This window comes from Elephas maximus, chromosome 5 (assembly GCF_024166365.1).
Source record: "Elephas maximus indicus isolate mEleMax1 chromosome 5, mEleMax1 primary haplotype, whole genome shotgun sequence".
NCBI lineage: Eukaryota > Metazoa > Chordata > Mammalia > Proboscidea > Elephantidae > Elephas > Elephas maximus.
The window spans coordinates 66,582,887-66,597,250 of NC_064823.1; the positions used below are offsets into that span (position 1 = coordinate 66,582,887).

Sequence of the window (14,364 nt, forward strand, 5' to 3'; positions counted from 1 at the left end):
TATCCCTAATCTGAAGATTCTTATTTCTTCTGAAATAGTTGTTTGTATATCATTATAAGTGTATCTCTTCACTGTCATTGTTTTAAAACAATCTGAAAGTAGAGGATTGTGTTTTCCCTGATAATAGTTTAAAAGAATTCATATCTCAGAGCTTTAGGAAAACTTAATACTATTGCACTAGATCTTACACTAAAAATTTTGAAAATCACCAGTGGGAACAAACAAGGAATCTTTGTTGCAGATGTATCCCTCTTTTTAAGGAAGTTCACACCCGAATAATAAGAGCAATTATGCTTTGGCTTAATAGAAACCATTTCATAGAGGCTTCTTTTAACTCAAACTTAAGAGGTATAAAAATGCAGAGGGATATAAAAATGTTACAATTTTTTTTTTTTTTTTTATTCCACAGGGCTATTTTCTAAAATTATCTGAGTGTGTAAATCGATGCTCAGTATTCAAATGAATTCATTATTCAAACTGTGTATCCCTTTTATGGGACACTGTCTGAATTATGGACAAGTACAAGTGAAATCTTTTCCTCGAAGATTTCATAGCTTTAGAAATAATAACATCATCAACAGCTGATATTCACTAAATATACCAACCATAATTCTAGTACTTTCCATGTATTGTCTCAACCCTAATGACGACAACCTCATGTTTCATATTGTTGCTATCTCCATTTCCAGATGAGGAAACTGAGATTCAGGTAGGATCATACAGCTGGTACATGATAAAGCTAGGATTTAAACCTGGACGTCTGACTCCAGAGCCACCTTCAGAACCGTTATGTTATGCCGTTTCCCTTTTGTCTCTATTCTTTGACAGAACTCAGGGTTTCGAACTTTATCCTACACAAATTCACCAAACCAACGGAAATGGAAATAATCCATCTATCTACCAAGGCAAAGATTAGTTTTATACTTAAATTATATCTTTATTTTATAGAGATGCTTGTGCATGTTGAGTTCATGGGACTATTGCTAAATTTAACCAGATTGATGCAGTGGCTGCAACAATGGGCTCAAACGTAGCAATGATTGTGAGGATGATGCAGGACCGGGCGGTGTTTCATTCTGTTGTGCATAGGGTCACTATGAGTCTTAACTGCCTCAACAGCACCTAACAACAACAATCAGATTTACTTTGTAAAGGATTTTTTTTCATAATGGAAGATTACTGATATGTAAATAAACACGTTGCTTCAGTCCATGCGTGTTTTTTTTTTTTTTTTTAGCCATACAGGGTGGGTAGCTTATATTTAATTTCCTTTCAATGCAGATAAGAGTCACTGAGTTTAATGAAATTAAGGATCACATTTTCCAAGACAGCTATGTTTTTGAGTCTGCTGAATTTAAATGTGCTGTTGTTTGCATACTTGTAATCTTCCTTCATAGTTATTGCTTACTTATTTCGTGCTCAGTCACATGAATTGTGTTTAAAAGGCACTGACCATATACACAGAGGCAGTCATAAAAATAATCTTTAAAATATAACCCCTAATAAGCATTGAGCCCACTGGGTCAGCCTAAAATACGTACTCAAAGTAAGTGTCCTATTTATATTTTTTCCATTTTAGCTAATGTAAACATTAACGTTAAATATCTCAGAAAGAAATGTTTTTTCCGTTAACTTCATTTTTTTTCATGGATGTTTTATAGCTTAAGTATAAGCTATATATTACTCTAGATCTTACTGGTAATATATACCTCAAAGATGTTAAGTAAGCAGCAGATATTACAGGTTTCTGATTCAATTCCTCAATTCTAGTTCTGACGCCATCCTGAGCCTCTGAAAACCTGAGTTTTCACTATGTTTAGCTATAAATTATGGATAATACCTAACAAAGATAGCAAAGACATTATAGGGCACAACTACCATTTCTAGGATGTTTTCAAATATCTTTATTAAAGGGATGATAAAGCTCATGTACAATTTTATGGAAGAAGTATGTAATAAACCCAAAATTCACTAGTTTTAAAAAAGAAAATGTAGACTGGAATCAGTTTTTATCTGCATATTATCTGATTTTTCTATTTTAAAGAAAGGAGTTGTCTGCTGTTGCATATTTCTTAACCATTCCTACTGGTCAGCCAATGATTTGTTTTGTTACAGAATATGGAAAGTCTCAATTCCACACGATCTCATGAGAGGACTGGACCTGATGATATTGAACTGATGTCCGATGAAAGGTAGTTTCAGAATTTCCTTCTCCCATCTTTTTCAAGAGGATGAAAAGATTTTTGTTTCCCTTAAGTTGTATACATTATGACAACTATGAAGAATAGAGTTAAAAGACTGTAGGTTTACCACCAGTATTTTATAGCAAGGAAAACGATTAGAACATGTACCATGGTGGAATTAAATACAAATGACTGTATTCTTACTTGTACGTGTTTCTGATTTTTGTTTTATTTTTATTGATTTTGTTTTTAAATTTTATAAGAATTTGGTTTAGAACTACTCAGCCCATTTTTAAAATAAATGAAATCATAATGTCAATGGATAAAAAAATTGTTACAAGACAAATTGATGTTTTATAATGTTTTGTTGTTGCTGTTGTTTATAGCAAAGAACATGAAAAAGATGGGGGACATGCCCAGCATTCTGAGGTGAGTAGCTAACAAATGAGATTGTAACTGTGATGGGTTTGTTCATACATTATTGATTATTATTATCCCTCAATTAGGGATAATGAGATAAGTGAAAGGACTGTGATTTCTGGAGATTAAAGATTCCTTGAGCTATCGTAAGAACTCTATTATTTTGCTTGGGAAGGTAAACTTTAACAGAATGGAGATTTCTCTTTAGGTTATCCATAAAATCAAAATGAAACAAAAAAGCCAAAGCTACTAGTTTCTGGGTTTTTTGATGCATTTTTTTAATGATTGAAATAAATAGTGAGTGTTAGTAGATTCATCACAGAGACTATTGAAATATCTTTCAAATTCACATAAATTCAGTTTGAGTTACTTAATCTAATTCTTTTTCTGAGTTTTGTGCCTCATTTTAAATAAACAATGGAGAATTCCTGTCTGTATCTTAAAGTTTCATTTACTTCCCTGACTTTCCCTCTGTCCTTTTAGCACATCCACATGCTGACCCAACAGTTTGGTTTTCCCTGCTTCCAACTCTGGCTTTCATTTAGAGGGCTGAGCCTCATTTTTCACTCATGTGTGTATTCCATCTGCTACTTCCAAATGCTTCCAACTCCACCTTCCATCTTTTTATCAGTTTTCTTTTTGGCAAGAGGCTTTTCTCAACCTGTTCTTGGATTCTGACTCTTGAAGATTATTTATAGAACTCTTCCGCTAACCCAGTGATTTTTAATCCTTGATGGGGACTGACCTAATTCCTCTTAGAGCTGGGATCTAATGACAGCCACAGTCCCTTCCCCCTTGGAGTTTTACAATCTAGCGGGTTAAGAATCTGGAAGCTATGGAACCTCTTCTTAGAAAAACGCAGGCTCATGATTTTTTGCATAAAGTTGAAGTTGTCAAGGATTTCATTTTACTTGGATCCACAATCAACACCCATGGAAGCAGCAGTCAAGAAATCAGATGATGTATTGCACCAGGCAAATATGTTGCAAAAGATCTCTTTAAAATGTTAAAAAGCAAAGATGTCACTTTGAGGACTAAGGTATCCCTGAACCAAGCCACAGTATTTTCAGTTGCCTTTTTCATATGCATGGACAATGAGTAAGGAAAAATGAAGAAATAATGCCTTTGAATTAATGGTATTGGTGAAGAATATTGAATATACTGTGGACTGCCCAAAAGAACAAACAAATCTGTCTTGGAAGAAGTACAGCCAGAATGCTCCTTAGAAGCAAAGATGGAGAGACTTTGTCTCACATACTTTCGACGTATTCTCAGGGAGGACCAGTCCCTGGAAAAGGACATCATGCTTGGTAAAATAAAGGGTCAGAAAAAAGAGGAAGACCCTCAATGAGATGGATTGACAGAGTGACTGTAACAATGGGCTCAAGCATAATAATGATTATGAGGATGGCATAGGACAGGGCAGTATTTTGTTCTGCTGTACACAGGGTCTCTATGAGTTGGAACCAACTCAATGGCACCTAATAACAACAGCAGTGGGCACTGCCACCCCCTAAAGCCATGGACTCTTCATATTTCCTCTATTCAGTCTTTTCATCTATACTTCTTCATTACCCAGTCAAATAATAGGAGGGAAATTCTTCCTCTTTCTGACGTCAGAGCTTCTGAGCTACTCTTTCATCTCTTATTTCCTTCCTACTCATTTATGCTTCCCTCTTTGATATTCAGACAACAAGCTGACATTCTTTCCTTGTCGCTGGGTATCTTTCTTAAGAGCACAGTTTCACCATGATAGTATTTTTTTTCTCCTGTTTTCATCTTTTCTCTGCCATTTCCCTCTGCTCACAGCGAGCACCTACTCATCATGCCACTGAATGTGATTTTAAAGGAAATTGTTTTGCCAGCCTCCTGGAGAGGTCTTCTCAATTCTTCACTTTGATGTCTGTTATCCTTTATGAGATAAAAGGGTATAGAGCAACCTTTGTGATGGATTTCATAACATTAACTCATAAATTCCAAGTGGTACCTAAACTAAATTCACACCAAACTAAATTTGCCTTGATATTTTTGTTGACAGCTCCCATAGCAGTGGGTGAATCATGGGGAAAGAATCTAAAACCCTTCCTCCATGTGCCAGGTCCTATTCTTATATGTGTCACCCCTGTGCAGCTACCAATCAGCACCTAGCCTACTGTTGCCACTCATTAAGCATTCATTATTAATAATCATGGTCATCATAACAATTTCAGTTAGGAGATAAAATTAGACTATGAGTTAAAATCTAGACTAAGCCCTCCATGTTACCTTTCTTTCACAAATGCACCAAAGGGAAAAAAAGATACCACTCTACAAGAAGATCAGGATTGTTTCCCACTCATGAAGGCATATGTTTCTTTCACTGAAAGAAGTATAGTTTATTACCCAGGCAGCATTTTGTTCTGTTGTACGTACGTAGGGTTGTTGTGAGTCGAAACTGACTCAAGGGCATCTAACAACAACAGCAGCATTCTTAGTGAAGGACTGTGAAAAGGTCTGTTTTCCATTTTTAAATCTCTCTCCCCAGTTTCCAGTGTGTCGTCAATTCTTAATTTTGAATATATGTGGCAGGTTCAAGAACTTATTATACAACCCAAATAGTTAATCTGGTTTTTTGGTGATACAGCAATAATCCCTAAATTTCAGAGATGAAAAATAACTCTAGGCTTTGGTCACCCCTCTTAGAATTTCTAGAATTAATATTTTACCAATATGTTATTTCAAGTCTCCTGTAGCATCAGATTGCGATCCCAAAATTTACACACCCAGCATGAGTGGATATGCTAATGTTCCCAGTTTCATTTTCCATTAAGACAGATCCCTCCTCGTTGATATTGTTCTTTCAAATTCTCCTTGGAAACTCTCAGATTCCTATAGGGTAACACAAAAAGGACAGCTATTTCCTTTCTTTTTTTTTTTTTTTTTTTTGGCTAGTATTTCTTTTAGAATTAGGAACATTAACCTTCAACCTCAGAGACTTATCTTAGAGTCTGCTTCTCAAAGGCAAATAGAGGCACAGCTGTGACTTTATTTTTTAAATAATCAATTTTCAGGCTTAAATATGTTTTGTTTGAATGAATGTGTTGAAAAGTGAGCATGGGCTTATCTCTTTGTCGAATGTCCTTTTACTCTTCCTGAATTGTGCAATTGATCTTACCCAAACAGAGAGTCTGCTGAGATCTCACATGGGCATTGGTCAGTGGAGTTTACTCATTTCTATTGCATCTAAGTTTGTTATGTTTGGTTTGGATTAGAAATTGGTGAAACTCAGACAATAAAAAAGAGTCACTTCAAAATGCCAAAAATTAAAGTAGGATTTCTTCAAGTAGGTTTTGAGAAGGCTGACATTTTAAGTAATCTTCCAATTTGGTCTATAAAAAATTAGATACACGCTCCCTGAATATTTTTGGTTGTTTTCAACTCAGTGAACACCTAGATGTAGCCAAAAGAGGTCATTTTTAAAATTAGCAATTTCTAGATTCTAAAAGATATCATTATAGGGTACAGATTTTTCGAAGTTCTGATTACAGTGGAGTTTATACCTTAAGCTTTAATTTCTTCCAAGTTATTTTCTGTTGTGAAATATTTTATGCTTCCATATGATATCCAGAATATTAAATCTATAATATTATAATGAACCTCTTTGTCAAGAAATCAAAACAAGTAAGAATTATGAGCTAAATCGGAAGGTACAGGCAGTTCCTGGATTACGAAGGAGTTCCGTTCCTAAGTCTGTCTGTCGAATATGTACGTAAGTCAGAAGAACGGTTAGGTGCCTAACGTCAGTCAGTTGTTTGTCTTAATATGTAGTATATAGTGTACCTTTCTATGCATAAAAAGATTAAAGAAACACTTCGAGATACACTAGAACATCTTTAACATAATAATATAGTAATAATAATGTTTTGATGTTGCAAAGTAGCACCGATTTGATATTACAAACCGTTGTATGTACCTCTAATTTTTATATTTTACCTGTGTTGGTTCATAGCTACGGGTTGTATGTAAGTCAGATGTTTGTAGCCAGGGGAACTGCCTGTATTACATTTCTGAGAGAGATCATCTTATGTCAGAATTGTAAGGTCCATGAAGTGTTAAATTCTTTCAAGATATTTTTACATTCTTTATGCTTTCTAAGCCTACTGCTTAGGAGAGCTTAGAAGCATACCTTTGTTAACAAACAAGACATTCATAATAAACAAAAAGGCTATTTTCCTTCTTCTTACCCTGCTTCAAAAGCAGAAGAAAAGACAAAGAGAGGAGAGAGAGAAAAGAAGACAAGGCTTTCCAATCAAGACTGAGAAATTGATAACAGTTATCACAAGATCTCAAGTGCAGGCGATCACTTGCCCCGAGAAGGCTAGAGATTTCTGAACTATTCCCACCAACAAGTATTGATGAAATGGATGAGCCTGATACTTCAACGTCACTGTATCTCACGGAAGCTTCGGGATTTTGTTATTGGTTTTAATATCAGTTATTTGTTTAGATTTACTTCCGGTTCTATCCAATCTTGAAAGGCATTTTCCTTTATTGTCAGGCAAAACAGTAAATGTTATGGTTCCCTGTGGTTTTTCTATTAACACTGAGTGGTTTCTTCCTGTGCGAACTGCGTTATGTAGTACACTGTCTGATAGTACACCACATTCTAGTGAGCTGTTCGTTATCCATACACTTAACCCATATCCTGCATAGGTAGGGAGAAAGGATGGAACAAAAATTCATTAACTATATTTGCAGCCAGTTGAGTCTGGGGATAGAGAAAGCCAAACCCAGCCAGATGGGAGACAAGCCTTAGCAAAGATTAGACTGATAGCCTAGTAGTTAATGGCTCCTTGACCTGAATGTGGAATGTTGCCTGAGGCCACAAGCAGGGTGAGTTCTCTCAGTATTTGTTCCCATTGCTCTCTCTGCTTTCCTTTTATAACATGCATGCTTGATACTTGGCACTAACATCTTCAGTGTTTCTCTTCTCCACTTGATCCTGTATCTTGTTCATTCCTATAATTCCAGTCCCTAGGACTTAGTATGTGGTCAGTAAACACTTGCCAAATTAGTGAACCAGAGAATATGAAAAGGATGTAGAGTACAAATGGAGATAGTATTTCTTTTATGATTACTGTGTGCTAGCTGTGATTATACATGTTTTTCATTTAATCCTCACAACAACCTTATCAAGTCTTGTTTCCACATTAGAGAAAAAGAAGCAAAGGTATAAAGAGGTTTACTCACTGAAGATCGTGCAGCTAGTAAACTGTTATTTAATCTCAGGTATCTAAATCCAAAACCCATTCCCTATCGCCATATCATATTGTCTCACCCAAGAGCCAAACAGTTTATTTCAATACACAAATACTTAGTGTGTTTTTCATATGGTGTCAGCTTTTTGATAAGGGTTTGGCATGTGACATCACAGCACAAGTATCCAAGTTGGAAACTGTGAATTGATTTATTTACTCTCTGATTTAACTGAAGAAGTAAGACATGTAAGCAACAAAGTTGAAACCAAAACTATATTGGCATTTGGAATACCCTTTGCATTTTAACCTTAATGATCTAATAGGGGAAAAGACAAGTAAGTAGACAACTGTGATGCTATAACATAAGCACTATTATAGAGAGTGTGTGAACAACCAGGAAAGGTGCCTAACCCAGACCGTGCTAATTTGTATTTGAAGGAAGAGTGAGTTTTTATGCTAGTATGTTGCTACAGAGCCTGAAGAGTTTCCCCATGGGGAGCTTCCCAGAGCACGAGGGCAGCAGCACTGGCTGTGTGCATCTATAACCCTGGGTCCTCACCACCAGCAGCCCACTCTGAAACCCCAGGTGAGGCAACTGTGTCAGGTTCAGAGACCAGCAAGGCCTTCCTGAGCAGCAGACAAGTGAGAGAGCAACCTTAGGGATTGAACAGAGCACTCAGGACAGAGTTGAGCTGGTACCTGTATGTGCTGGTGAGTGTTTTCTGTGCCAGGTGTGTCCATGGCTGTGTAAGCTAGTGTGCCACGTGCATCCATGGCTGTGTAAGCTAGTGTGGGTTTTTCTAGGGAGGTTGAATCTCTCTACCACTGCCCCAGAAATCATCCAGGGAGTTCAGAAACTCACATAAGTTAACATTGGTCTGTAGTGTAAGTGGTACTTTATTGTATTTTGCACAGTGCACATCCTAAATACCCATATGTGGTGGTCTCTGTTGGACTCCAGATACAATGGCCTCTTTGCTATTCCTCAAACATACAAAAATGGCCATGCCTCAGGGCTTTTGCATTTGCTTTCCTTTTTCTTGGAGTATCCTGCCCAAAGGTGGCTTGCTTCCTCACTTCATTTCTCTGCTCCTATGTCACCTTGTCAGAGAGGGTATCCCTGACCACCCAGTGTACTTTAACAGATCCTAGCCCCTGCCACCAACAGTCCTCTTAATGCTGCTTCATTTTTCTCCAGAATCTTTATCACTACCTGACATCTTATATTTTTGTTCATTGACTCTCTCTTTTCTGTAAGATTCATGAGGTGAGGGATTATATTTTTTTTCTGTATAGTTTCCCCATTATCTAAAAAATTTGTCCAGCACATGGTAGGTACTCAAAAAATATTTCTTGAATGAATCTGCTTTGAATCTCCATTGCCTAACGTAATAAAAATTTTTTTTTTTTTATTAAGCAGCCCATGAACGTTTCTTGAATAAACAAGTAGAATTTTGACCTGATTTTCTTTTTTTAAATAGTAGAATTTTAACCAGTTGCCATCAAGTCAGCTCCAACTCATGGTGACCCCATGTGTGTCAGAGTAGAACTGTGCTGCATAGATTTTTCAATGGCTGATTTTTTGGAAGTAGATTGCCAGACCTTTCTTCCAAGGTACTTCTGGGCGGACTCAAACCTCCAGCCTTTCAATTAGCAGCTCAGCACATTAACCATTTACACCACTGAGGAACTCCAAGTAGAATTTTAGAGGTTATCCATTCCAGCTTTTTACCCAGGGTCAGAATTTCCCCATCTCCAACATTCTTGACTCCCAGGCTTCATTTGAACACTATGGAGGGCAGCTCATTTGTGAATACAAGGTGGCCCATTGCCATATTGTGCCCAAATGTACTGTCGTCTAAACTCTGTTGAATACCCTGGAGCCCCTCTCCACTAAATATCTGTCCACTGAGTGCAGAGGTCTTGCATGTCTCATACAGAGCCCAGCACAGAGTGGGTGCACCAAAACAATTTTGTTGAAGAAATTAATAAATCCATACACTTTGGTAGGAAAAAAAAATAGAGAAAAATGTTTCTAATTTAAACTTTGAAATTGGTGATATGCAGATGTAGCAATTATTAAAAGTACACATTTTTAAATTAGTTTGTGTATGTGTGTAAATTCAGTTTATTTGTGCCACGTCACTCACTGCAGGCGAAACAGGCACCACAGGGGACTGAACAAGATGCCGGCGTTGGGAGAGCAGGGGGCAGAGCCAGAGGCTGGCGTCATCAGGAGAGCAGGGGCAGAGCCAGAGCCAGATGCTGGGGTTGAGAGAGCAGGGGCCAGAGCCAGAGGCTGGGGTCGGGAGAGCAGGGGGCAGAGCCAGAGGCTGGCGTCTGGAGAGCAGGGGGCAGAGCCAGGGGCTGGCTTCGGGAGAGCAGGGGGCAGAGCCAGAGGCTGGCGTCGGGAGAGCAGGGGGCAGAGCCAGAGGCTGGCGTCTGGAGAGCAGGGGGCAGAGCCAGAGGCTGGCGTCGGGAGAGCAGGGGCAGAGCCAGAGCCAGAGGCTGGGGTTGAGAGAGCAGGGGGCAGAGCCAGAGGCTGGGGTTGGGAGAGCAGGGGCCAGAGCCAGAGGCTGGGGTTGGGAGAGCAGGGGGCAGAGCCAGAGGCTGGGGTTGGGAGAGCAGGGGGCAGAGCCAGAGACTGGCGTTAGGAAAGGACACAGGCTGCTGGCAGCGCACAGCTCTTAGCCTGTAGCTCTTCCCACCATCATGTATTTCCATCTCCAGCCAGTCATCCTTGAAAGCACACATTTTGTTCATGTTTCTGTGATGTCAGAATCCTTCAGTGGCTTTCCATTATCTGCTACAGGGTAAAACCCAAACTTTAGGCTAGCCTTTCACATTCCTGTGTCTGCTTATCTGACAATGGTATCTCCTGCAGCTCCTCCTTTTCTATCCTAAGGGCTGGCAGCCGGGAACCACTCGTCTTGCTAAGTGGCCAAGCATACCACACTGCCATTCCTGTCTTTTCACTTGCTCTTCTAGCTCCCCTGACCCACGCCCTTCTGCCTTTCAGACTGACTCTTCCTTATCCATCCTTACCCCCAAGTCAAAATTGCTGTTGCCGATTCATGATGGGAACATTGTATTGTGTTGGTAGGTGCCATCAAGTTGATTTTCAGCTCATGGTACCCTATTTGACAGAGTAGATGTGCCCCATAGGGTTTCCTAGACTATAATCTTTACAAGAGGAGATTGCCGGGTCCTTGTCCTGCAGAGCAGCAGGGAAGTTCAAAATGCCAAACTTTAGGTTAGCAGCCAAGCGCTTAACCATTGTGCAACCAAGTCTGCTTGATGGGAACGTTAGTGGCTCTTTAATATTTTTTCATAATGCACATAAACCTTTGTACCAGCCCTTGTTTTGTATCACATTTTCACCTTGAATTGCAGTTGTTTCTATGCCTTGTCTCCAACTCCTCTCTAGTGATTTTAAGATGGGTCAGTGCTTTACTCACCTTCATGTAAAAACCCACTGCCATCGAGTCGATTCTGACCCATAGTGACCCTATAGGACAGAGTTGAACCACCCCATAGAGTTTCCGAGGAGCTCCTGGTGGATTCGAACTGCCAACCTCATGGGTAGCAGCCATAGCACTTAACCACTATGCCACCAGGGTTTCCATATGGTGCCTAATAATAATAAAAATCATGATCGCTTTCATTTGTGTGCTTTTCTGCTCCAGACACCATACTAAAGGCTTTTCATACGTTCTTTCAGGTCTTCAAAACAACCCCGCAAAATTGGTATCATTGATGCCGTTTTATAGATTAGGAAATGGAGGCCCAGGGAAATAGAGCAGCTCAGCCAGAGCACCAGGCTAGTAAATATCAGCATCAGTCTTCAAGCCTAGGTCTCCCTGTAAGCAAAATCTATGTCCTTTCCATTCCATTATGGTTTAAATGACTTGATATGTATATTCCTCCTGAAGAAAATATCATACTGAAAATATGAAACTATGCGTATTGTGTTTTCTGTTTTTTTTTTGATGTCTCTAGATGCCAAAAAGTGTTGTAAATCTTTATTAAGAAAATATTTATTTGCTGCGTGCATATTTTAACACAATCAATTGATTGTATTACAGATTGACTCTGTAGCTTTTAGAAAACTGAGCACCAGATTTGGCTGTTCAATCCTAACCCACTTAGGATTCAGCTGAAGGGACAAATAATTTTTGTGACATAAATGCATAATCTTTTTTTTTTTTTTTCAAATAGACAAACAGCATTTTTAAAGTCATTTTAAAGCTCCAGATTTACTTGGCATTACCATCTAACTTTAGTAGCTCATCATGAACCGATTAATGGTATTTCATTTTATCCCAAAAGTGAAGAAGGAAGGAACTGGTCCTCTTGCGTCATTTCATGGAAATATATTAGTAAAAGCCTTGTATAGTCCCTTGATGATATCAAAATGGGTTGGATAGCTGTTAAAAGTAGCTAGAAGTCTTAAGTAGTGTTTTATTTTCAGCATAAGGCCATTTCTCATATGTTAGTGAAACTGATTTCCAGATGTTTTTAGTTTTTTCATTTAATGATAATACATTTGTTAGAATAGATTTCCAGTTATTCTCAAAGAAAATCTTCTGTACAGAGCTGTGGTACTTGAGAAATATAAACACTTTGGTAAACACTCTTGTTTATAATTTTGTGAGAGGAAAAAGTGACAACGGTTGGGCTTACAAGATGCCAAAAGATCAAGGTTAAAAAAAAAATTGATTTTCAGTGTAATAGAATTCATTTCAAAGCTTTCTTTAAAAAAAAAAACACATAAAATTGCTTAAATAAAATATCAGCCTATGGGGGAGGGTTCTCCCATCCCCCAGATGTTCCAGCCTGATATAGGTGGAGCCAGTGAGCAAAGCTAAGGGTAGCTGAGTATTTAATGAATATTCAGAGTAGATGAATAGTAGGAAAGCAAGTGACAGTTGGATATTTGTAAGATATAAATTACGCATCACCGACTTGCCAGCTCTGAGCTTTTCACTGAAAAAAAAAAAAAAAGTCATGCTTTCTGTGTAATTTTGGCTCATTTCCAGAGTCCCCGCTTCTTACTGCTAGCTGAGATGAGATGCCAAACCCCTCTTCTGTTTGAATTTGCGCAACAATGCTTTAATACCTCGAGCTCCTCCATAAATAGTCTGTTCTCCCCACACTCAGCAAGAAAACAACCCCAGGCAACCTGAGAATGTGCAGCTAGCCCCACTGAATTGATCTAAGCCTGCAGGGCTGGCGGGAGAGCAGCGTGCACACACACTGCCTGTGCTTGCCGCCTTGCAGGACTGTTTACCTAAGGGGCAACCAAGTCTGCCTGCGTGGGAAAGGCACCATGTTGCTACTGCCGCCTTAGCAACAGCAGTATCGGTTTGTGTTATTGTTGTTTACAGCGTGGAAAGCCATACTCCTTTAAGGAAACAACACAAACTCCTTTCCCTTATTTCTTGCCCCAATCTATAATAATCAAGACTGTCAGCTGGCCGCAGTTATCAGGAAGAGCAGCCTGAGGAAATCATCTTGTCTTTCTCAGAGAAGTTAAAAGAAAGCAGATGGAGAGTCGCTTTTTGCATGCAAGTGCCCAGCTAGTATCCAGGGGACATCAAGCCATGGTTTTGATTTCTGTGCTGGGTGCATCAGCAGCTGTGGCTTGGGAGGTTTTGTCCAGGAGTAGAATTGCTGTAGACATTTTTGGGTTTTGGTGAGCAGTGGAGATCTGGGGACATTGTACTGTTATTGCAGAGCTCCACAATGAAGATTCAGGAGCATCCCAGCATACCTGACGCCAAGCTGCAGAGGAATCAAGACACTGATGACCAGCAGGAGAGCTTTGTCTCCGAAGTGCCCCAGTTGGACCTGACTGCATTGTGTGATGAGAAGAGCTGGGAAGGTAAGGTCGTCCGATACTTGGATAATTTAATATTGCAAAAACATAGATAAATAATCGTAAATGAGACGCATCTAAGGGCACGTACACGTGGGGGAAAGTGAGTGCTATGCTTGCAGAAGTAACTAGTTCTAAATCGCCAAAAATCTTTTACCTGATATAGGAATGTGTCATGTAAAATACTGCCAATAATAATTGCAATCTCGGAAAGAAAATAATGCTTGTCTGTTATCAAAGCTTTACCTTGTAGTCCTTTTTTTTTTTTTTTTCTTTTTTACTCACTGGGAATGCTAATGGGTGTGTGTGTGTTTCCCTTCTAGTAGTACCAAGCAGAGTTATGGAACTGGATGATTTTTTTTTTTTAATCCAGTTTAGCAAGCATTAGGGATTTGTTTATCACAGAGAACATGGAATAAAAGTGCTTCTTATTTGAAAACCTATGATACAGTGCTTTAGATTTTTTCTAGAGATTCTTGGTGAAAACGTTGTAAATATACCGTTGAAGAAAAAAAAGGTGTCCTTATCTTGTTGAAACTGTATGTCAGGAAGCAGTCATCAAGCTGCTTGTGCTTTCATTATCCATGTGTCTGCATCCAAACGTGTATATTGATGCATATCCAAAATAAATGCCAATCTGCCTCTA

At 38.8% G+C, this 14,364-nt stretch overlaps 1 protein-coding gene across 7 annotated transcripts in view; it reads left to right on the top strand.

Moving 5' to 3' along the window:
* Window positions 1–14,364, top strand: part of FAM13A (family with sequence similarity 13 member A) — a 339,988-nt gene that overhangs the window by 282,618 nt on the left and 43,006 nt on the right. For all 7 annotated transcript variants that reach the window (XM_049885727.1, XM_049885728.1, XM_049885729.1 and 4 more), the window contains 3 exons: window positions 2,116–2,192; window positions 2,570–2,612; window positions 13,577–13,724. In XM_049885727.1, coding sequence (XP_049741684.1) covers window positions 2,116–2,192; window positions 2,570–2,612; window positions 13,577–13,724 — 268 coding nt within the window. The remainder of the gene's footprint in view (window positions 1–2,115; window positions 2,193–2,569; window positions 2,613–13,576; window positions 13,725–14,364) is intronic.